General features: G+C 37.3%; 2 protein-coding genes and 1 long non-coding RNA gene across 5 annotated transcripts in view; all 3 read right to left on the bottom strand.

The window, feature by feature from the left end:
- Positions 1–25706, bottom strand: part of LOC129437097 (uncharacterized) — a 524696-nt gene that overhangs the window by 245260 nt on the left and 253730 nt on the right. The gene's annotated exons all lie outside the window — the stretch shown is intronic.
- Positions 154–23751, bottom strand: LOC141361537 (uncharacterized). The gene is given in 7 exon segments (XM_073863023.1): positions 154–2361; positions 3364–3678; positions 13257–14276; positions 19041–19476; positions 20920–20939; positions 21225–22565; positions 23158–23751. Coding segments are annotated over 7 exon segments (4617 nt in total). The 5' UTR covers positions 23477–23751; the 3' UTR covers positions 154–1195.
- Positions 11232–12629, bottom strand: LOC141361407 (uncharacterized). Its single transcript, XR_012367463.1, has 2 exons — positions 12119–12629; positions 11232–11823 (listed from the first exon to the last, which is right to left on the bottom strand). It is a non-coding gene; the product is annotated as an uncharacterized lncRNA (long non-coding RNA).

A 25706-nucleotide genomic window follows, 5' to 3' on the forward strand; every position in this document is an offset into this window, starting at 1 on the left:
TACCATATCACACTGTGCATCTGGTCAAGATGCTCTCAATGCAATAACAGGTCCTTTAGCTTTCCTAGAAAGAATAAAAAGAATGACAAAATACTGAATAATTATGTAAAAACCAGAGAATATGCCTGTAGCAGAAGACTGGAGACGTAACCATTGTAAAAATGAACAAAGCATTTATTGAATAATCTGAACAGTTCCTTTCTCAGTTTGTTCCTATACCAAGCAAAGTTAATGGACAATTAATGACATTAAGACTTTAAAACCAATTTGTAACATCACAATATAATATTAATGAGTTTGACACATAACAAAAGAGTTTATTAATTAACACTATTGTATATAGTTCTGAACAGTTTGTTTGCTCCCGGACACATAAACACATACACTGTTTAACAGCTTGGCACATTACCTCTTAAAAAACCCTTGCTACTTTTAAGGCGTTGACGTCATGTCAGGTCATCACGTGGGTCGCACATGCTGCTAGGCACTAAAATTTCAAGATGTTTGGTCAGACGTTCGAGTAGCCAATCGTCGATTGGACGTTTATTTGCACATTTCATCTGCCATATGGATAACCTGCCATAGATTAATAGTAAAGTGCCATCACCTGCTTTCTAAACCCGCTGCCACTTTACTGACGAGATGCAGCCCTCTTTTTAAGTTACATTATTAAGCCAGAGAAAACCGAAATTATATTTTGTAATTGGTTATGTGATGTTAACACGTTGTTTTGAAAATCAAAAGTCTTTGATAGCCACAAGTTTTGATAAAATATCTGTTGGCAATCAAACGGTTTTCTTTCTTAAGTTACAGACACCGGCCCATTTAGTGTACAGAAATGAACATTTAGTTTACTTTCATGGGTAACGTAATTTCAAATGTGTATTTCACTCATAAAACAACAGTCAAAAAAACAACACTTTCATAGTAAGAAAAAAATAATACTATGGAAGCGAATGGGGCTCACAAATGTCTTGATTTCAAACTTTTAAACAGTTTTATTTCATTTGTATGTTTGTTCTGTTCTATTTATCTGCAATATTGCTCATAATTTGATAGTAAAATAAGAGCAAATTATTAACTTTTAACAATATTTAAAACTTTATACAAGTTTTTGGTGTCATAACCTTATCAAGGTCACTGGTGCTTTTCAAAGTTTGACTGTTGATTAACTCTTCCCAAAAACATTACAGTGTTAAAGTTTCTCTCCAGAGTGAACTCTCTGATGGGCTTTTAGTTGAGCTGGAAAAGTAAACGTCTTGTCACACTGAGAGCATTTGTATGGTTTTTCTCCTGTATGAATTCTCTTGTGGTTTAGTAATGAAGACTGGTGCCTAAAACTCTTCCCACAGATACTACAGTGATAAGGTTTCTCTCCAGTGTGAACGCTCTGATGGACTTTTAAGTTACTTGAATAAGTAAACGTCTTGTCACATTGAAAGCATTTGAAAGGTTTTTCACCTGTATGAATTTTCTTGTGCTTTAGTAATTTATCCTTTAAACTAAAACTCTTCCCACAGACACTACAGTGATGAGGTTTCTCTCCAGTGTGAATTTTCTGATGAACTATTAATTGAGATGATCTAGAGAAGCTCTTTCCACATTGAGCACAGACGTAAGGTTTCTCTCCAGTGTGAACTCTCTCATGGACTTTTAAGTTACTTGAACAAGCAAACGTCTTGTCACATTGAGAGCATTTGAAAGGTTTTTCACCTGTATGAATTCTCATGTGATTACGTAAGTTATTCCATTGACTAAAACTCTTCCCACAGACACTACAGTGATAAGGTTTTTGTCCTGTATGAATTCTCTTGTGATTTAGTAAAGAAGTCTGTTGTCTAAAACTCTTCCCACAGACACTACAGTGATAAGGTTTCTCTCCAGTGTGAACTCTCTGATGGACTTTCAAGTGACTTGACTGAATAAACGTCTTGGCACACTGAGAGCATTTGAAAGGTTTTTCTCCTGTATGAAGCCTTTGATGAACATTAAGATTGTGTTTGGTTCTGAAGTATTTTCCACATTCAGTGCAGTTGAAAGGCTTTTCACCACTGTGTGTCCTCATGTGAATATTTAGATCAGAGGAAGAGACACAAATCCTCCCACACTGCTCACAGTGAAACTGCTTCTTCTGCTCTCTGTGATCTTCTGAATGAAGTTTCTTCTCTTGTAAGGTAGTAAAGCTGATCTCAGATCTGGTGAAGAGTTTCTGTTCTGTGTGTTTTCTCTCATGTCTCTCTAAATGTCTCTGTGAGCTGAATGTCTTTCCACAGGTGATGCAGGAAAGAGTTTGTGCTGTCAGTCGCTCTTTTGATGTTGAGGACGTTATTTCTATATCCAAACATGAATCACTCTTCACATCTGAAAGAAACAAGAAACAAATAAAGTGTCTTTTCACTCTTATGTACACAAAGAAGGATGAAGAAGTGAGATACTGTATAATGATGGGAAGTACTACTCTTTTTTTGTGAACCAGTTCTCTTGGACACTGGTTTCAAAGAACCGGTTCAAAAAACCGATTCACCAGTTATTTAACATACTTTACATAATGATGTCATTCACATCTAATTCTATCATCCAGGACGGTAAAAAACATAAAAAAATGTTCAAGTAAAGTTGTGTAGCCTATAGGGCTGGGACGGTTGTAATTACCACCGCACCACCGCGGTGGTGGAGTGCAACCCGCTGTCGGGAAGTGCGCCCTGCGGTGGTGTACAAGTCAAAAATTATGAAAAATCTAAAGTAGGCTACAATCTCGCCCAGTGAGATGTCTTCAGGTTCGTGTTAGTGCAAACAGCCAGCAGACGCAGAGTTAATGAGCTATTTGCAAGGGAAGGCAACTGATATCAGTAATGACCCGCGGAACAATGAGGCAAGATATTGGCCGTTTCTCAATCAGAAGACTGTAGCCTCCAGAGGTCGCATTTGCAAGCTGCATACGTCATCAAGACTGACTTATTTCATAACATTAACAATTATAAAGTTCACTATTATTCTTAGTTAATCATACATTGTTGTAATATGCTTATGACTTGTGTTACAACGTTAGGGGAACGTTCTGTTATTGCTTGGCTCCCAGTTTTCATCAAAAGTATCTACAAAATTTGTTCTTAAGACAATCTGAGCACTTTGGGGTTTAGAACGACACAGGAGTAAGTGATTTATGATAAAATTAGCATTTTGGAGTGTACTAACCCTTTAAGCCGACGTGCCTGATAAGTTGTAAAAATAACCTAAACTAAAATGTCCTAAAATTTTAGTACTTACATTTTTTGGACTTTTGATTCGTGAGTTTGTGACAAAACAGGTCCTCACATGACAGTTAAAAATGTTAAAAACACAACAACAATTAAGGAGACATACCTGGTGGAATAAAAACATCATCTTCATCAGTGCGATCTTCCTCTTCTGTGGGTTCAGTTTTTATTTCTGTGGGTTCAGTTTTTATTTCTGTGGGTTCAGTTTTAATCTTCATCATGAGGTTTGTGCAGTCGATGAGTTTAACTGAACACATCTTCAGTTTGGTCTGCAGGATCTGCTGCTGTTCTCCAGCGTTACAGACAGAATCCAGAGACTCTGTGGAGGTTTGATCCTTATGTAAGCTCTGTTTACTGTCACACACTGTAGTGTCCTGCATCGTCTCAACACTAAAATATACAAAGAGACAAGACTCCGTTCACACTCAATGAAACAAACACTGAGGATACACAAACACATCACACGCGCGCTCTTTCTTTCTTTAGTGAGTTTATCTGCGGATTAAAGAGCTGCAGCGCCTCCTGCTGTACTGGAGAGAGAAGACGCTTCTTCTTCTTCGGTGGTTTTACTGACAGTTTACAAACAATGTGCATTACCGCCATCTTCTGGATTGAGGCAAAGAGTAGAACAAGAGGGGAACTCTCATTCGTTTTTGGCAATAGTCACTAGGTGGCGTTTCGGTAGCCATTTGGAATGAAAATTCTCACAGTCAATTCATTCTCAGCGAATCTCACAGCCAAATCAGACGCGCAATACTAAATTTCTTAAATTAAAATTTTGTTCACTTGCTACACCTACAGTAAATACTGTATTGTCTTGTCTGTATGTGTTGTTGTTATCAGTTGTGGAATCCAATCATTTAATAGATACACATATGAGGTAGTTTTTTTTCTTGCTTTATTACGTAATTCTATTTTATGCTACTTTAAACATTTACTACTATTATAAGTTACCAACTCCACTAGGTATGAAATATATTTATTAATCCCCTGGATCCCGCTACAAACATGAAAATCTTATAGAACATGATGCAATGCTCTGTCTGTTATCCTATAATTGTCACTTTTGGACAGTGGCTGTTTTTTTTACATTAATACATTTCGAGCAATTCTGATGTAGCTATATGTGTGTATATGTGTATGTATATAGAGCCTTTATATTATGTGTGGATGAGTTTTTGTCGGTATGTAGTTATGTATGGGAGATGTGTTTTATGTTTTTATATTGTGTAAGTGCGGATATATATATAAGTAGCCGATATTGCCATAGCGGCAACAAAAAGCTAGTGGATAGTGGTAGGAAGTCGCTTGTTCGCAAACGACACATCACTTCTAATTGACTCCCGAGTGGCTCTCATTTCAAAATGGCGGATTTGTAGGGCTGCTGCTGGGTGCTGGTGCACTGAAAAAAATGATTCATTCAATTTACAAAATTTTTTTAAGGTAAGCAGTTGTAATCAATTTATTTAGCCTACATTTAACCCTTAAACAGGCAATGTGCACCACGGGATACGCTCTCTTCAGTGTCTTGTTTGGGGCATAAAAAAGATTTTTCAATCAAATCCTTCTATCAGTTATCAAACCTTGGTCTGTCTTGAATTTGTGGGTAACATTATTTGCTTCAAAATTTTTTTTATCGATTGGTCAGCCCGACCTAAATCCAACATGGCCACCGGTTTTGCAGGACAGTCAGATTTTGTTGTAAGTAAATGAATATTAATCTTACTTTTCTTCTTTAAAAAAAATATTAATACTGCTAATATTAATTGTGAGCATTGTCTTAAGGTGCTGAAGAAGAAAATTCGGTTATATGTTATTTATATTGTTATTTAGCACATTTTGAAATATACGTATCCCCTGAGATACATTGCCTGATTAGGGTATAAAAAAGGGATTAACCACAATATTGCCTATTTTTGTATTTTGAGTTTAAAAAATGTAATAAATGATCAAATTTGCAGGTTAAACTGATATTCGTATATTTAGGTGACTGCATCTTAGCATTTTAACTGGATATTTTCTTTCGTGGCTTCACAACAGCTAATTTTATGGTATAAGGAATGATAGGGAATATGAGTTATAGAGCCAATACCAATGAATTCTTCAGATTTTGAGAAAAGTGATGAAGATTAATTTTTCCTCATGCCAGGCATGCATTCCTCTAAATTGCAGCCAATAAGAGGCCTCTGCATGAAACACATATAGACACATATAGTTTACATTGAGGGGTAGTTCAGGTAGTATGCAAAATTAATCAATTCTTAAATAATTTACCAAACTAGTATTATCTAAAAAAAAATATTTTTTTGCATGTGGAGCAGAAAAAGTACCAATGAAGACATTTAAAAACTGCTCATTCTTATTTAGGCCTACTTACATTTAGTTGTGTTATTTACATGCAATGTTACTAGTAATCCTGTTGTTTACACTGTTTAAAATGGATGAAAAAATATATATGGCATGTTTTAGAGCAAGAGAGGAAGTCAGAATCACATAATTTTTGCTGCAAATAAAAAATAAATTTTGATGACTTAATCCTTTTTTTATACCTTAATAGGGCAATGTATCCTGGGAGATACAACTCATAAAATCCTGAATATATCAAATATTTTAAAAATTCCAATGAATATCTATTACATAAGTCCAGATGTCATGAAATGATTTTTTGCTCATCGTTTTCCAATCTTGCCTGTTTAAGGGTTAAACAAAAAAATGTAGTTGAACTTAATTTTATTTAGTTACCCTAGTATAAAAAGTTTAGTAATAACAGCCCTATTTAATTATGCTACTTCCTCTTAAATTATTTATTTAGGACTGATGAAAAATTATTAATTAAATGTACTAATTTTTTAAGGTAAGTGGTTGCAATCAATTTATTTTAGCTACATTTAAATAAAAACATTTCATTGACTAACTTTCAACATTTTAAAGGAAATTGTTTGCAATCATATCCTTAAAAACAATATATAAAAATGACCCTTAAATGGCTTTGCAAATACACCAATTAGTAAGTTTACTGATATTTTTTAATGTCAGCAAATGTAGTGCATGTTCAATAACAATTCATTTTTGTGAACAAGTGTTTAAAACAAGTGCTCACTGCACATTCACAAAATATAAAATAAAAAAACACAGGTGGAAAGAGGCCACAATGTTTGTGAATCAATAAAACAGCAATGTTAAAACTGCACAAAAGTCAAAAACATTAGTGCTGACTTCACACATTGCACAATAATTAATAAAAAAGTGTTAAATTTTTACAGACAACAGCATATTTGTTTATGAATCATTAAAAGCATTATTGGACTAACATTTCAAGCTGAGCATGCACATACATGTCTGCTGCAAAATTTCAGTATTAAAAAGTTTTTCAGTCCTTGAATTTTTGGGTAGAGCTTTAGAATCCATCTGCATAATAAATTTCAAAAAATTAATTGTAGTATTTTAGTTCTTTGGGGTATGCCAAAGTAAGCACATAAATTGTACTCAGCATCAATGCACAGGCTTGTGCTACAGATTTGAGCTGTCCATCAACGATTCCAATATCGCCATAGTCTTCAAGAACACTTTCTTTCTTTTTGATTACACATATGCCCATGGTGATGTTTTCCGGGTCTTTCAATAAGTCATCTTGTTGACTGTCCTTAAATAAAATTAAACTGTTATTAGAGATTGTTCCGATTCATAACACTTTGACAAGTCTACAGGCAAGTCTACATACAAAAACTATGACACCCCTGTTGCCCATTTATTATTCAGTGCCCTACATAAATGTTGGGACAGAGTGCACACTCTGAGCTTTTATTAGGGTATTCACAAAATTTCCAATTTGTCTTTAGGATTAAGGAATTACAGTCGCTTAAATGGGCCAAACATAATGGGACAGTTGACTTAAAAGCTGTTTAATGGACATGAATTGCAATGGGCGTGCCATAAGGTCAGAAAGAAATGGGGCGTGCCATGAGGAATGGGCGTGCCGTAATGTCTTTTCAATTGGACGCGAAAAGCTTCCTGGTCCACAAAAAAGCGAGCCATAAACTTAATCACTAATTACACAAATAATTATAAAAGACAAAATACATTTCTTATATTGAAAAAAGAGCAATAATGATGGAATACATTCAAAAGTACGTTACCTTCGAAACCTTCTGCATGACGCGGGTTACATGACGTCATTGTCACCGCAACTTTTTTTAGGATCAGTCATTAAAAAACATTCATACTGTTTGTGATAAATGAACTTTTTGTAACACATCACTTGAAGATATTAAACATTTATTTTGTATTGCCCTTTTTCAATTTAATTATGTACTGACTTTAAAATGGATATTCCTAAAATAGAAACTCCTAGAATTAGAATTTAGAACCTCACATTTTTCTTTGTTTCCAAAACCCATATTTTCTGAAAAACAAAATTATATAATTAAATTATTTTAAGCATAAGACAAATAAAAGAAACCCTTTTATATATTACCTTTTATAAGACTGATCTCACAGTATACTTTGAAACTCTTTCAAACATGAGATCACAAAACAAAGTTTTTGAAATATCTATAACTACCTTGATTCATAAACTTTTATTTTTGTATTTATTTGTATTGTTCATTTTATACTTGTTATTCTCTGATTTACACATTTTGAGCGTTGTATTCGTCGTTTTTTATTGCATTACACTTGAAATGTCTGTACTTAAACTTAATAATAAAATAAAAAAATAAGTAAAAAACAAATTATTATTTTAAAGATAAAAATGTCTCCTGACACTATTACATTTAAACTAATTTTGTACTTTCATTTTAAGTACATACAAGTTAAAAGTAATGTTATTTTTATAATAATGGTACAGCAAATGTTTCAAACACTGACCATATAATTATAAAATACAGTTAAAACGGTTTAATAAACTTCTTTTAGATTACATTAATCAATTAAGCAAAACAAACACCTTTTTATCCAACATGACATTTATTCAGTAGTCATTTTTACAATTATGTTTTTAAACGTCAATTGAATTTGTCATCAAATGCTTGTGTTCTAAGTCAAAACTCATTCCTTCACCGATTCATACTGTAGTAGCAGTCCATAGAACAGAAACCATCAAACTCTCTGAATAGAACGGGAAGAACCCCTTCATAACGAACCACGCGAAGTCTGTAGCTTTGCAAATGACTGTGTATCTTCTGATATTCACAAAGTATAAAACACTGAGGGCACAGAACGGACATTGATATAAATCTCCGACTCTTGATGTCTTCGATGCAAATGCAGTATGTGTGTGTCAACCACAATTAAATAATTACCAAAGCTGACAGATGTCAAGCAAAGAGACCAACAAATTATATTGCACATGTATTACTCCGCCGCCTTCTTTCCGTATAAAGGAAATGACGTGTAACTATGGTTATTGCTGATTGGCCAACACAGTTGCGAGAAGGAAGCTCATTTGACCAATGAGAAACCTCTTACCACGCCCCTACCTCTTGGCACGCTCATACCTCTTGCCACGCCCATTACTCCAAGCTGCAGCTACCCCTGTCTCAATAATAAGCGAGTGCTTGTATCGCGTAAAGATTATATAAATATAGTCTTACTAACTTTAACCACGCCCCAAACCCCTAACAACACAAAAGACACTAACTATGAATAAGAAACCAAGTAATGGTTTCATGACAGCAAATACTGCTTATTTGATCTCATTTTTGACCATCAAAAACAGAGAGGGCCAACATCAGAGCCTGGGGATTCCCTGACAGAGATGTAGCCCTGATAGGGCAGTGGTCAGCGGGGCGAGTGAACACTGACGTCCGATGTCTGGTTCTCACGTACCGAAGCTCCTAAGCATACGTTCAAACAGGCGCTATCTTTACTAATCGACTGCATATTTGAATATTATACATATATTCTCGACTGAACTAATCTTAAAACTACACCTTGTGACCAAGAAACGGTAATATTAAGAAACGGCTATTCCATCCATTGAGTTATTATGAGATTCAAAACAGGTGAGTGTTACCTGTCATTCTGGCCTTCAAATCCGTGGCAGAAGAACGTAGTTCCCAAACAAAGAGGCTTTTAAAATAACTCCGTTGTTGTTTTCTAGTTTTCGTATTTTTCAAACGTGTGTCGTCGAACTATTGTATAAAAGCAATATCGCTCTCAGAGTCGTGTGATATTTGTTTACGTTATATCGTAATGGCTGTGATTGCCTCCGGCACTCAGCCTGGAGGAGCTATCTTATAAATTGCGTATTATAAAAAATAATCAATGTAATAAATGGTGCTGTATTACATGAAATACTTACTGTGCAAATAAACCAACTGAGCAAAACTGAAATATCCCAACGTCAGTGCCCACCGACCATGAACCTGACTGGAAACTCCTTATGCGCCAGGGGAAATGTGCATTTTTTCGTGCATGCGCAAAGAACCAAAAAAATGTTATAAACTGAATTTAATTAATTGACATTTAATTTAATTCGCTTAAAACCTATTAATATATATTAATTAAAATCAAAAACTTAAATTAATTAGTTAAAACTAGCTAAATTGAATTATGCTTCATTTAATTGGGGCCATAATCATTTTTTTCAGTGTGTTGCAATGGAACGTTCTATTGACTTTCACTTCTTGTCAATATAAGTTCTTTGACTAGGGGGTGCCCCTAGAGGCCACAAGCGCCGCAGCACTTTCGCAAAGAAAAAGAAGACAACTTTAGGTCACAAAGTGTGCCTTCCAGCATGACATGTGTCATAAAATGCGTAGCTCACGTTTACTAGCCAGTTGTAACGGTGGTCGCTTGGTTAAAGTTTATATTTAAAAAAAATATTGCCCTAAAGGGGAATCGAACCCAGATCGCCCGTGTCGTAGGTCCATGACGCCCCCATGATGCCACAATGTTACATGATAAGTCTCTCTCTAAACTATCCAAGTAGCTTCCAGTAAAATTCACGTTAAAAAAATAGAGTGTTCGGGCGCCAGACAGGACTTATATATGCAAGCATTTTAACATTACTTACTAGTACAAAAGCATGAGGGCCAAGTCAGCATCGGTAAGAAACCCCTCCTCCTTCTTAAGTTCACCCAGCGAGCGACTGCTGGCCCAATATAATTGATGCCTGTCCTTCTTTTTATTCTGTCACTCTCCCGTTATCTCTTTCTGGTCTCCTCCGACAAAACCTTGGGTTTGTTTTTCTTAATACAGACCCCGTCAGGCTATGGTAGACATGTCATTTAACCAATTTTAAGTCGATGTACCATCACAAGGGGCTTGAAAATATATTATGAAGGTTGAAAAACTACAAAGTGTCACTTTAAGTTACAGACACCGGCCCATTTAGTGTACAGAAACTAACATTTAATTTACTTACATGGGTAACGTATGTATATGTATATTTCACTCATAAAACAACCATCAAAGAACAACACTTTCATAGTAAGAAAAATAATACTATGGAAGTGAATGGGGCTCATAAAAGTCTTTATTTCAAACTTTACTCAAAATATCTTCCCTCGAGTTCATCAGAACAAAGAAATTTATACAGGTTTGTAACAACATGAAAGCGAGTAAAAAATAACAGAAATTTCATTTTTGTGTGAACTATCCCTTTAGGACATCATAACCTAAAATAAAACTTTCAAATATGGGACCTTTCACAGTACTGTTAAATCAATCTGAAACCAGGAGCAGCACAGTTTTATTTCATGTGTATGTTTATTCTGTTCTATTTATCTGCAATATTGCTCATAATTTGATTATTTGCTCTTATTTTACCATTAACTTGTTTTTAACAATATTTAAAACTTTATACAAGTTTTTGGTTTCATAACCTTATTAAGGTCACTGGTGCTTTACAAAGTTTGACTGTTGATTAATGTCACAAGTCGGGGTGGACCCAGATGTAAATAAGGTCACGCCCCTTTCTCCACCTCGAGGAGATTCCCAAAGCCACCCCAATGACCAGACACACAAGGTAAGCATAATTTAAAAATGTACTTTATTTAAGTTATTTAAAAAAGATAAATAGGGAAGGGAAAAACGGGGAACTTAAAATAATGGCCACTCTAGGCTCTCCTCCACCACCAACTGGATCTTCACACAGTTCCTTCTCCTAGTGTTCATTCTCGTTCTCCACAGGTGGTCGCTAGGACACCAAGACACTGTTACTTGGACTTCGAGTATTGCTCACCGGCTCTGCTGCTTACAGCTCTCTGGATAGGTATCACGTTACACAGTCTGTTCTCCAATTTGTTCACTCTCGTTTTCCTTTCTCTCCACAGGTGGTCGCTAGGACACAAAGACACTGTTACTTGAAACTTCGAGTATTTCTCACCGGCTCTGCCGCTTACAGCTTTCTGGGTATGTATCACGTTCACAGTCTGTTCTTCAATTATTCACTCTCGTTTCCCTCTCTCTCCACAGGTGGTCGCTAGGACACAAAGACACTGTTACTGAAACTTCGAGTATTTCTCACCGGCTCTGCTGCTTACAGCTTTCTGGGCAGGTATCACGTTCACAGTCTGTTCTTCAATTATTCACTCTTGTTTTCCTCTCTCTCCACAGGTGGTCGCTAGGACACAAAGACACTGTTACTGAAACTTCGAGTATTTCTCACCGGCTCTGCTGCTTACAGCTTTCTAGGTAGGTATGGTTTCCTCTGTAGGTCAGCAGAGGGGCGAAGGTCACACACCACCTCGCCGGGTCGAGCGCTGCCCTATCTCCACTGCCTGTAGGCCGATCGAATCCTGGACAGGGGCGCCCTTTTGTAGAGGCCACGGGGGTGGCGGACCCTTTCGCCTCTGACTCTGCAACAAAGACAGACACAGGTAAGTTTACACCACGAATATTTTCAATATTTTACTCACAGTCCTTGACAGCTCTTGGTCTGCATCCCTTCGTACTCCGAAACAGCACACAGCGTATGGTAGCAGTAATTTCTGAGGTCGTTAGCCTCTCCGTCCTCTGCCCAGTAGAGGAAATGGATGGTGCGGGGCTTCGTCTAACAAGACACACAGCAACCCACAGCAAATACACAGCACCACTCCAACGTGAAAAGCTTATTAATTGTAAAGTCTCACTCACCACACTATAAGTGCAACACCACAAGGGAAAGCGCCCGGTGTCCTCCACTGCGCTTGGGCTGAAATAGGGGCGATGGAAAACACGACCAAAATAAAGTCTCGTTGCTGTGGCTGTTTGGACGTACACTTCTAGCGGCTCGCCCACCACGCTATTATAGGGGTAGGGCCGCCCTCCTAGTCCTGGAGGACTCCAACGATCACACAGGTTAATATCTGCAAGTTACTCCACACCAACGGGTATACTCACAGCGGATAGCCTTTGTTTACATTGTGTAACAAGGTCAATTTTCTTCTCGTTTTACTCCTTCAAAAATACTGGTTAGACCAAGGTTCCTTTCTACCCATAGGAGTCTTCGTTTACTCAGCAGGTCCACCGTAAACTACAACAAGAGAGGGAGAGAGAGAGAAATACAGACAGCCACCACGTCTAACAATGAGCACAGCTCCGTTCCTCAGCACACACTACAACTCAACTTGACAGCACAATGCTCTCTTCGGGGTGCTCCTTTTCTCCACCCACGTATCGCCTTTCTTTCACCCCAGGCAGCTCCTGTCTTCTTTCCGTGCGCTCCAAGCGCAGCCCGGATCAACAGAGCCTGCGGGCTCTTCAAAAGGTACGTAGTTACTTTTTCTGCATTAAGCAGAGGAGCTTTCCCCGTGTCAATCCCCCTCTCGTGCCCGAACTCCCGAACTGTGATCTAACTGTGCTTTTTATACTCCTCCATGTACTCCAGTTGTCCAATTGCCCGGCGATCTCTTTAACTAGGCACAGCTGTGCTCAATCCGCTGATTACAGCCTTCGCAAAACTGCCGGATGTCCGGTGTTTCCGTTCTCCGGTCTGGACGGAAACATCCGGGCGGAACCAAACTTTCCCAACTTTTGGTTCCGCCCCGAAAAGATCGTCACCTTGTGACATCTAACTCTTCCCACAAACATTACAGTATTAAGGTTTCTCTCTAGTATGAACTCTCTGATGGGCTTTCAAATGACCTGACTGAGCAAATGTCTTGTCACACTGAGAGCATTTGTAAGGTTTTTCACCTGTATGAAGCCTCGTGTGATTTAGTAATGTAGTATGTTGACTAAAACTCTTCCCACAGACACTACAGTGATAAGGTTTCTCTCCAGTATGAACTGTCTGATGAGCTATTGATTGAGAAGAATAAGAGAAGCTCTTTCCACAATGAGAGCAGACGTAAGGTTTCTCTCCAGTATGAAGTCTCTGATGGGATTTTAAGGAAGCTGACTGAGCAAAGGTCTTGTCACACTGAGAGCATTTGAAAGGTTTTTCACCTGTATGAAGCCTTGTGTGATTTAGTAATGAAGTGTGATGACCAAAACTCTTCCCACAGAGACTACAGAGATAAGGTTTCTCTCCAGAATGAACTCTCTTGTGATCAAGAAAGCTATTGCAGTAACTAAAACTCTTCCCACAGACACTACAGTGATAAGGTTTCTCTCCAGTGTGAACTCTCTGATGGGATTTTAAGGAAGTTAAATAAGTAAACGTCTTGTCACACTGAGAGCATTTGAAAGGTTTTTCTCCTCTGTGAACTCTCTGATGAACTTTAAGATTTTGTTTGGTTCTGAAGTATTTTCCACATGCAGTGCAGTTGAAAGGCTTTTCATCACTGTGTGTCCTCATGTGAACATTTAGATTAGATGAAGAGACAAAAATCTTCCCACACTGCTCACAGTGAAACTGCTTCTTCTTCTCTCTGTGGTCTTCTGAATGAAGTTTCTTCTCTTGTAAGGTAGTAAAGCTGATCTCAGATCTGGTGAAGAGTTTCTGTTCTGTGTGTTTTCTCTCATGTCTCTCTAAATGTCTCTGTGAGCTGAATGTCTTTCCACAGGTGATGCAGGAAAGAGTTTGTGCTGTCAGTCGCTCTTTTGATGTTGAGGACGTTATTTCTATATCCAAACATAAATCAGTCTTCACATCTGAAAGAAACACGAAACAATTAAATTGTCTTTTCAGTCTTATTTACACAAAGAAGGATGAAAAATTGAGATTCTGTATAGTGATGGAAGGTCCGACTCTTTTTTGTGAACCAGTTCTTTCGGATAGTTCGTTTTAGTGCTGCCGTGAATAGTCAACGTAGTCGACAGAATTGACGATGAAAATTTGTTGACTGTAATTTTTTTAGTCAAGGAGTCGCATATTTATTTTTCTTCCGTCTCAAATCGCCCACTGTAATTCTGTCTGGTTCGCCTCCACATCATTCTGTGCATGCCCTGCTGGTTAAACTGCTACGCTATCATCTTTCTTCCCTCACCCCCTGCCTTCACTACTTTAATTTTGAAAAATTGGCGGTGAGTGGCAGGTGAGTCTATGGAATTAGGAGTCCGAAAGCTTCCAAAGTATGAAAGTATTTTAAGCCAAGTTGTGATAAAAGAGTGGTCTGTTACACTGTGCCTAGTCTCGCGTAGCCAGACCTTCATACTGAAGGTCTGGTGTTTTTCTCTGCCCGCCCACAAGCTGTTTGACCGACAAGTCAAACAACCAATCACAGTTTGTTTCGTCTAGCGTCACGTTTCGGACTCCTCACAATAACGAGCCGGCTGGCAACAAGTCAGTTATTAAAATAACCAGCCGCAACCAAATAGCATCTAAATAAACAACATTACCGTACTCAACATAGAACAACGGTGTGCACTTCATCAACAGCCACACCAATGAGACGCTCGCGTTAAATTTCTGTTTGAAGCATATCTCTCCACTTTTTAACACACACAATCAATTCAGGAGAACTGAACTTTTTGACCACTAACTGCCTCAAGCAAAACTCTTGGACGTCTTTTAGAGAGTCTATGCTGCGAACTTTGCATATTTTTGAGAATCCAATGTTTAGCTGATCATGATAACTGGTCATTATTATCCACGTGAACACGACTGATTCTCTTCATCAATGGAACGTCAGAGCTTTGTTTTCCAGGGACCGAAACTAATCGCGACACTCGCGTCTCCTGGAAATCCGGTTTATTTCAACCAATCAAAAGACGATTTTAGACATTCTCACAGGGTTTCCAGAAAAGTGTACCAAAAACATCAGACGTTCAGCCAACAGTTTTTGGGCGTGACGTCTGAGGCTGAGACTACACTGTGCCAAACGTCGCTGGCATATCATGGGAGCACAACAACAATGCAAGAGCATCTCAAATGAAAACACTCGGGAGTTATTGACAATGCAGAAGAATAGGACAACGTAAAAAACTATTATATGATTATTAATGAAATGGCGAGCTAGTCTATTAACTCTTTTGAGAAGTACAATGACTCTGTCTTTGTTTGCATGTCAAAGAACATCAGTGTTTGCTATTATTATTTATATTCTTTTCATTGTAACACTGGCTGCAACAAATAGATTTTTCATGATTCCCATTTAAATTTTTATTTTACTACTTTAAACGGCTCAATTCATTGTTGCGAGTGCTCAGTGTGTCTCTCTCACTCACTCATGTTGCCTTGACAGCGTGCCTCTCTCTCACGTGACAGTGAAAAGGTGGATGTGTTTTTAACGTAAGTTCATCCGTATACTTTCTTTTTTGAGTAAACGTCAACATTCACGGATGTTACTGACAAAGACGACTGATGGAGTTAGCATGACTTGATTGAAATGCGATCCAGTAATGTGCAAAGTGCGGAACTTTTCTTTTTTAGAGACTCACCAATTCAATCTCCCCATGTAGATTTAATAAGCCACAGCTTTTTAAATTACTACTTTATTTTTTGCGAACAACACTTTTCAGGAATGAACGGAGGGTTTCCAATGTTACTGTTGGTAATACACTTAGACGTCATGGTTTGAAATCATGCATGGCATGGAAGGTTCCCCTGCTTAAACCAGCACATGTCCAGGCCCATCTTAAGTTTGACCATTTGGATGATCCAGTGGAGTCATGGGAGAAAGTCATCTGGTCAGATGAGACCAAAATATAACTTTTTGGTCATAATTCCACTAAATGTGTTTGGAGGAAGAAGAATGATGAGTACCATCCCAAGAACACCATCCCTACTGTGAAGCATGGGGGTGGTAGCATCATGCTTTGGGGGTGTTTTTCTACATATTTGACAGGATGACTGCACTGTATTAAGGAGAGGATTACCGATTACCGGGCCAATGTATTGCAAGATTTTGGAGAACAACCTCCTTCCCTCAGTTAGAGCACTGAAGATGGGTTGAGGCTGGGTCTTCCAACATGACAATGACCTGAAGCACACAGCCAGGATAACCAGGGAGTGGCTCTGTAAGAAGCATATCAAGCATGGCCTAGCCAGTCTCCAGACTTAAACTAGGCTTGTCGGGATAGTCGGTGAAACAGTGATTACCTGTGCTTCAGCCTCTCACCGGTTAGATCCATTCAGGGAACACTGAATGTCAACAATAATCAAAAGACCTTTATTAATATATACAACAACTGATGTCCGTCCGTTTCTTGTGTTGTTTACTTATTACTTATTTAACATTAATTTATTCAAGAATCACTAAATGAGATTAAAACTCTTTTCATATCACGTTCTGTAAAAATAGCGCTGTTTGTGGTACACAAACGGTTAACAGATCTTGTTCTCTGCAATGAGGACTCTCGCCTGTGTAACTCACATCACTAATAGGATTGGCTTTCCCCCCCAAGCTACATCGCTTTATGATTGGTTTGTCTTTACTCGCTAAACGTGACGTAAGCTCCATTTGTTTGAAACAAAGCGCCAGTCTGATGCAATGTGAATGATTATGCAGGCAGGCTAAAGGTAAGTGAGTGAGGAAGAAAGCATTCTTACCGTATATTAACAGTTTTATGCACAAAATAGGGGACACTTAGGGGCGGTTTCCCGGACAGGGATTAGGCTAGTCCTAGACTAAAATAAATTTAAGAGCTCTCCAAACTGAAAACAACTTGCGCTGACATATCTTAAAATATATCAGTGCCCTATGTTTTCCCTCAAAATGCACACAAGTAATGTTTTTGGTAAGGCATATTTGTTCAAACTAGTTCTATTTCCTAATTAAACTGATGCCTGGTTTAAGATAATCCCTGTCCGGGAAACCACCCCATAATGATTCAGGGACAGTGTTTTTCATGGCAATCCCATATTAACCTGAGGAGTTGCAAACTAAGTTGTAACACTATAGACGGTTTCAGCAGTAGCAATATAAACAAGCGGCTGTCGCGGTCCGCACGTAACTTACGGTAAACTCTGCTACTAAAAATAACAACAAATTACTTTAAACGTAGTATAATTATATAACAAGCAAAAAAACATCACATAGATTACCTAGGACACCAAAACATTTGTTATTTTCGACGAGGCATTTGTTCAAGAGATCAGTTTAGCAACTAGTCAGACCATTAAAAAAACGAAACCGGAAGTAAGGTTCGGATCCAGACGTGTATCACGTGCGTCCGATGAAACCGTCTATAGTGCACACTGAGCTGTCTGTATGTAGTTTAACTAAAGAAAACACAAACAATAAAATAAAGCAATAAAAATAAAGGCACCAACAATAAAATAATTGCTAATACAGTAGTTAGTAATTATTGTTTTTGGTTTGTGATTTTTTTTGTAATGGCTTTTGAATAAGTATAATGTGTTATTTTTTTTCTGCTGGAGCAGATTGGGAGGAAATCTGATGGTGCAGTATTGTATTTGCCCAGTCAGAATCTTCACTGGCATCACAAAAAAGTACAAAATAAAATACAAATAAAATGCCTATTGTTGATGTAACATTAATAAATGAGACACCTAAGATCAAGATAATAACATTATTTACATCCCCACCAATGTCATAATCACAAATTTGCACTTGCTTTAGCTAAATGACTTCACTCATTAGTGTTCAAAATTTATATTTGCAAGGAAAGTTAATGGTTTTATTTATAACTGTGTTCATGTTCATTTAAAGAGGACTTATGAGCAGTTTGTGGCCTAGTTGTGTTTTAGTTTGTATGGGTAATGTCAGCATGATAAAGTTTGGCCCTCATTTTTTTCCGATCCGGCCCTCGGCTTAAATGGATTTGACACCCCTGCCTAACATAGATTTTCAATGGAGGGTCAGAAAGCTCTCTGACTAAATTTCTTAAACAATAACATCTCTGAAGATGAAGGGAGGTCTTACGAGTTTGGAACGAAATGAGGGTGAGTCATTTATTACATTATTTTCATTCTTTTCTTATAGGTTTGGAACGACATGAGGGTGAGTCATTAATGACATTATTTTTATTTCTGAGTGAACTATCCCTTTAATTAAGGCCACCCATTAGGCTATAAAAGTTTATTCGTTATAGCTTAAAAACCTACAGGGTACATTCTTTCTAGGTTATAAAATATAACTAAAAGTAACCTACATGGGACGTTCTGGGAACGTTAACGTTTTTGTGTCCCGGGAACTATATGGGAACGTTAGGGGAACGTTCTGTTTTTGCTGGGCTCCCGGTTTTTATCAAAAAAAAATCTAAAAAACAAAAAATGTTCTTAAGACAACCTGAGCACTGTGGGGTTTAGAATGACACAGGGGTAAGGGATTTTAGGGGGGAACTAACCCTTTAAGCCTACGTGCTGATACGTTTTAAAGATATCCTAAACTAAAATGTCCTTAAAGTTTAGTACTTACATTTTTGGACTTTTGATTAGTGAGTTTGTGAAAAACAGGTGCTCACATGACAGTTAAAAATGTTAAAAACACAACAATAATTAAGGAGACATACCTGATGGAATAAAATCATCATCATCTTCATCAGTGCGATCTTCCTCTTCTGTGGGTTCAGTTTTGATTTCTGTGTGTTCAGTTTTGATTTCTGTGGGTTCCGTTTTGATTTCTGTGGGTTCCGTTTTGATTTCTGTTGGTTCCGTTTTGATTTCTGTGGGTTCAGTTTTAATCTTCATCATGAGGTTCGTGTAGTCGATGAGTTTAACTGAACAGATCTTCAGTGTGGTCTGCAGACTCTGTGGAGGTTTGATCTTCCTGTAAGCTCTGTTTACTGTTACACACTGTAATGTCCTGTATCCTGTCAACAATAAAATACACAGAGACAAGACTCCGTTTAAACTCAATGAAACACGCAACGCAAGAGAGAAAACACGGAGGATACACAAACACATCACAAGCGCGCTCTTTCGTTCTTTCTTTCTTTCTTTAGTGAGTTTATCTGCGGACTAAAGAGCTGCAGCGCCTCCTGCTGTACTGGAGAGAGAAGACGCTTCTTCTTCTTCGGTAGTTTTACTGGCAGTTTGTAAACAGTGTGCATTACCGCCATCTTCTGGGCTGAGGTGCGAACTCACCTTTAGCGAAAGCCAGTGGCAAAAGACAGAGCGGCAGAATTTAAGTACAGTGTGAAATCAGCGAAAACGCGTCAAAATGGGGAAAAGCTGTTCGTGCTTTACAAGCTTCTAATTCATGTTGGATTTTTTTTAGAAATTAATAAAGTTTTAACTGTGTTAAGCTGTTTTATATGTTCCTAACTGGAAACGTGCTTTACGTTGTAGTAGGGGACACCGGGGTTGGTTGTCACAATTTTTACTCATGCATGAATTGCTCATCTTCAAAAAATCTTTTAGCAGTAATTCCTACATGAGATGAAACTTTGGAGTCTTGGCTTTAAATGTGTATACTTATTACTTTTTGAATGTATTGTAACAGGAAGTAATTAACCATCAAAGACACTCTGACACATGTGACAACCAACCCCATCACAGGGTATGGGGTTGGTTGTCCCTATAGTGGTTCAATAGGATTTCAGTGATAAATTGGGATCTGAAAAGATAATGTGTAACTTTTTAGTTTTTTAAGCTAGAAACTGCAAATAAGTTTTAATATGAATACCACCCCTATGATAGTTGTTATTAATGCCCCTTATGTTTAAACAATGAGATTAAAGTGGGTGATCAGTTACTTGAATAGGCTTTATGCCCAGCTGCACTATGAACTTCAGCTAGCTCCTTGTTTCCTGTCTTCCATTATTGGACAAACTGATTAATCCAGGTGTGTCTGGTTATTGTTGTTGTGACTACTGAGGTCAGGCACACCTGGATTAATCGGTTTGTCAAATAATGGCAGACAGGAAACAAGAAGCTGGCTGAAATTCAGGAAGTAGGGCAGCTGGGCATAAAGCCTATTGTCTAGTGTTGAGAAATAAAATAATTTTTAGTGTTAAAACCTCTTTATTTAATGCTTTATTTTATTTTAACAGCAAACAAAAACAAACAAACAATCAGACAAACAGTCTTTAAAGGTCTACATGTCCAATATTCTTATGTGACAACCAACCCCGCAAGCTATGAGACAACCATCCCCAACTGATTTCTTGACAAACATGATAAGCTAGCTGCCACACGGCTTTAACTTGATCGCTAAAAGATGATTCAAAATAAAGCTACTACTTTTAGCTTTTTAATGAGTGTTTTGTTTTTGAATGATTAATATCCTACAAGATCTCAACACAAAAACAACACCAACATGAAAATTTACTCTGACCCATAAAAATAAAAAATTGTCTCCTGACCTCAATGTTTTGTGTCTGCTCAGCAAAATTACAAGTGCAAATGAGTAAGCTATTAAAGGCTAACAAATTGGTATCAAAATTGTACCACAGCGCCATGTAGTGTGTCTGTAATAAGCAGTGTGACAACCAACCCATGAGACAACCAGCCCCGGTCTCCCCTACTGTTAGATCAATCTGAAACCAGGAGCAGCAGAGTTTTATTTCATTTGTATGTTTGTTCTGTTCTATTTATCTGCGATATTGCTCATAATTTGATTATTTGCTCTTATTTTACCATTAACTTGTTTTTAACAATACTTTAGACTTTATACAAGATTTTGGTGTCATAACCTTGTCAAGGTCACTGGTGCTTGAGACTGACTGTAATGTTTTTGGGAAGAGTTCATCAACAGTGATAAGGTTTCTCTCCAGTATGAATTCTCTGATGGTCTTTTAAGTTACTTGAAGAAGCAAATGTCTTGTCACACTGAGAGCATTTGAAAGGTTTTTCACCTGTATGAACTCTCTTGTGCTTAGATAAGTTTGTCTGTGAAGCAAAACTTTTCCCACAGAGACTACAGTGATAAGGTTTTTCTCCAGTATGAATTCTCTGATGGACTTTTAAGGAAGCTGACTGAGCAAACGTCTTGTCACACTGAGAGCATTTGAAAGGGTTTTTACCTGTATGAATTCTCTGATGGGCTTTTAAGCTACTTGAACAAGTAAACGTCTTGTCACACTGAGAGCATTTGTACGGTTTTTCACCTGTATGAATTCTATTGTGCTTTAGTAAAGTATCACTTACACTAAAACTCTTCCCACAGACACTACAATGATAAGGTTTTTCTCCAGTGTGAACTCTCTGATGGACTCTTAAATGATATAAATTAGAGTAACTCTTCCCACAGACACTACAGTGATAAGGTTTCTCTCCAGTATGAACTCTCTGATGGTTTTTTAAGTTACTTGAACAAGTAAACGTCTTGTCACACTGAGAGCATTTGAAAGGTTTTTCACCTGTATGAATTCTCTGGTGCTTAGATAAATTTGTCTGTTGAACAAAACTTTTCCCACAGAGACTACAGTGATAAGGTTTCTCTCCAGTATGAATTCTCTGATGGACTTTTAAGGAAGCTGACCGAGCAAACGTCTTGTCACACTGAGAGCATTTAAAAGGTTTTTCACCTGTATGAAGTCTCGTGTGATAAAGAAAGTGTGACTGTTGACTAAAACTCTTCCCACAGAAACTACAGTGATAAGGTTTCTCTCCAGTGTGAACTCTCTGATGGTATTTTAAGTTACTTAAACAAGCAAACGTCTTGTCACACTGAGAGCATTTAAAAGGTTTTTCTCCTGTATGAACTCTCTGATGAGTTTTAAGACTTTGTTTGGTTCTGAAGTATTTTCCACATTCAGTGCAGTTGAAAGGCTTTTCATCACTGTGTGTCCTCATGTGAACATTTAGATTAGAGGAAGAGACACAAATCCTCCCACACTGCTCACAGTGAAACTGCTTCTTCTTCTTCTCTCTGTGGTCTTCTGAATGAAGTTTCTTCTCTTGTAAGGTAGTAAAGCTGATCTCAGATCTGGTGAAGAGTTTCTGTTCTGTGTGTTTTCTCTCATGTCTCTCTAAATGTCTCTGTGAGCTGAATGTCTTTCCACAGGTGATGCAGGAAAGAGTTTGTGCTGTCAGTCGCTCTTTTGATGTTGAGGACGTTATTTCTATATCCAAACATGAATCAGTCTTCACATCTGAAAGAAACATGAAACAATTAAATTGTCTTTTCACTCTTATTTACACAAAGAAGGATGAACAATTGAGATTCTGTATAGTGATGGGGAGTCTTAGTACTTAAGATTTTAATTAATAACATTATTTTTTATTTCTGAGTGAACTATCCCTTTAATAAAGGCCACACATTAGGCTATAAAAGTTTATTCGTTATAGCTTAAAACTACAAGGTACGTTGTTCCTAGGTTATAAAATCTAACTAAAAATAACCTACATGGAATGTTCTGGGAACGTTAACGTTTTTGTGTCCCGAGAACCATATGGGAACGTTCTGTTTTTGCTGGGCTCCCGGGTTTTATAAAATATATTTAAAAAATGTGTTCTTAAGACAATCTGAGCACTTTGGGGTTAGGAACGACACAGGGGTAAGTGATTTTGGGGTGAACGTCCCTTTAAGCCAACGTGCCTGATTTTATAGATATCCTAAACTAAAATGTCCTTAAATTTTATTACTTACATTTTTTGGTATTTTCATTATTAGTGAGTTTGTGACAAAACAGGTGCTCACATGACAGTTAATAAAAAAACACAACAATAATTAAGGAGACATACCTGATGGAAGAAAATCATCATCTTCATCAGTGCAATCTTCCTCTTCTGTGGGTTCAGTTTTGATTTCTGTGGGTTCAGTTTTGATTTCTGTGGGTTCAGTTTTGATTTCTGTGGGTTCAGTTTTGATTTCTGTGGGTTCAGTTTTAATCTTCATCATGAGGTTCGTGCAGTCGATGAGTTTAACTGAACACATCTTCAGTTTGGTCTGCAGGATCTGCTGCTGTTCTCCAGCGTTACAGACAGAATCCAGAGACTCTGTGGAGGTTTGATCCTCCTGTAAGCTCTGTTTACTGTCACACACTGTAGTGTCCTGCATCATCTCAACACTAAAATACACAGATACAGGACTTCGTGAACACTCAATGAAACACGCAAGAGAGAAAAACACTGAGGATACACAAACACATCACACGCGCTCTATTTCTTTCATTCTTTAGTAAGTTTATCTGTGGATTAAAGAGCTGCACCGCCTCCTGCTGTACTGGAGAGAGAAGACGCTTGTTCTTCTTCGGTAGTTTTACTGGCAGTTTACAAACAGTGTGCATTACCGCCATCTTCTGGACTGAGGTGTGAACTCCCACTGTGTGGCAAAAGACAGAGCGGCAGCATTTGAGTACAGTGTAAAATCAGCGAAAACACGGTGAAAACGCGTCTAAATGGGTGGGAAAAGCTGTTGTGCGATAGACTGTAACATAAAATATTAAGCTATTAGTATTAAGCCTCCTGCTCTGTTTACTGTCACATACCGTATTGTCCTGCATCATCTGAACACTAAAATACATAGAGACAAGACTAAGTTTGGCCTGCAAATTTTTTAATACCATTAATTTGATAAATATATTTGTACAACAGACAGACTGAACGGGTTACCAATATCATTGCTTTATTAAAGAAAATTAAATAATAAAACACCTCCAAAAAAGGGCACTTCTGAATATGAAATATTTAATAAATGGTGATATTGCTTTATAGTATAACCCATTCAAAATTTAATCTGTCTAAATAAATTATAAATGTAATGTGATAAAAACGCTATTAGAAACACATAGGGAACAGACTTCAACAGAACACCGGGCATCTTCTCAAATTATTTTCTATTCTTATGATTAAAATATTTCCAGATGATTTCATCACTCCTCCAGTCTGTCCGTTTAAGGGCTTATTACAATCATAAACACCTATGTTTATCTTCAAATGATGTCTTTGACGATGGTATTCTATAAAAATGAAGGCAATCTTTTTTTGCATTCCTATTCTGACACTCAACAGCACAACAAGACATTTTCCAGTGAGTTATCTTGCTCGTTTCACTTTAATTCATTTCCACTATTTTTCTGCCACCACACTGTGTGCAGCTTGCAGTGACATAACTGTGAAGTATACTCGGAAAAGGTCTATTGGCTTGCCGTTCACTTCTATGGTGCTAACATATCACACTGTGCATCTGGTCAAGATGCTCTCAATGCATTTGAGAGCATCTTTAGCTTTTCTAGAAAGAATAAAAAGACTGACAAAGTACTGAATAATTATGTAAACTTTAATTTACCAGCCCAGAGAATAAGCCTATAGCAGAAGTCAGGAGACGTAATTAATGTAAAAATGAACGAAGCATTTACTAAATAATCTGAACACTTCCTTTCTCAGTGTGTTCTTATACCAAGCAAAGTTAATGAACAATTAATGACATTATGGTCCTAAGACATTAAGACTTTAAAACCAATTTGTAAAATCACAGCACGCAATATAAAATAAACGAGTTTGACATATAACAAAAGAGTTAATAAAAGAGACAAATGTGATATAAAAATTATGTGTAAATAAAATATGAAAAACAATACAAATGAACACTATTCTATAGTTCTAAACAGTTTGTTTGCTCCCACACACACACATACACACTGTTTAATAGCTTGGCACATTACCTTAATAAAAACCCCGCTACTTTTAAGGCGTTGACGTCATGTCAGGTCGTCACGTGGTTCGCACATGCTGCTAGGCACTAAAATTTCAAGACGTTTGGTCAGATCATCACCTGCTTTCATCACCTGCTTTACAGACACTGACCCATTTAGTGTACAGAAAATAACATTTAGTTTACTTCCATGGATAACATAATGCAAATGTGTATTTCACTCATCGAAAACCATTAAAAAAACTCTTTCATAGTAAAAAAAAATAATACTATGGAAGCAAATGGGGCTCACAAATGTATTTACTCAAACTTTCCTCAAAATATCTTCCCTCGTGTTCATCAGAACAAAGAAATTTATACAGGTTTGTAACAACATGAAAGTGAGTAAAAAAATAACAGAAATTTCATTTTTGTGTGAACTATCCCTTGGCGGACATTATAACTTAAAATAAAACTAGAAAGCTTTCAAATATGGAACCTTTAAGTAATTTTTCGTCCTCCATAATACAGTATTGTTAGATTAATCTAAAAACACGAGCAGCACTGTTTTATTTCATTTGTATGTTTGTTCTGTTCTATTTATCTGCAATATTGCTCATAATTTGATTATTTGTTCTTATTTTACTACAACCCCAAA

This window comes from Misgurnus anguillicaudatus, chromosome 24, assembly GCF_027580225.2.
Source record: "Misgurnus anguillicaudatus chromosome 24, ASM2758022v2, whole genome shotgun sequence".
Lineage (NCBI taxonomy): Eukaryota > Metazoa > Chordata > Actinopteri > Cypriniformes > Cobitidae > Misgurnus > Misgurnus anguillicaudatus.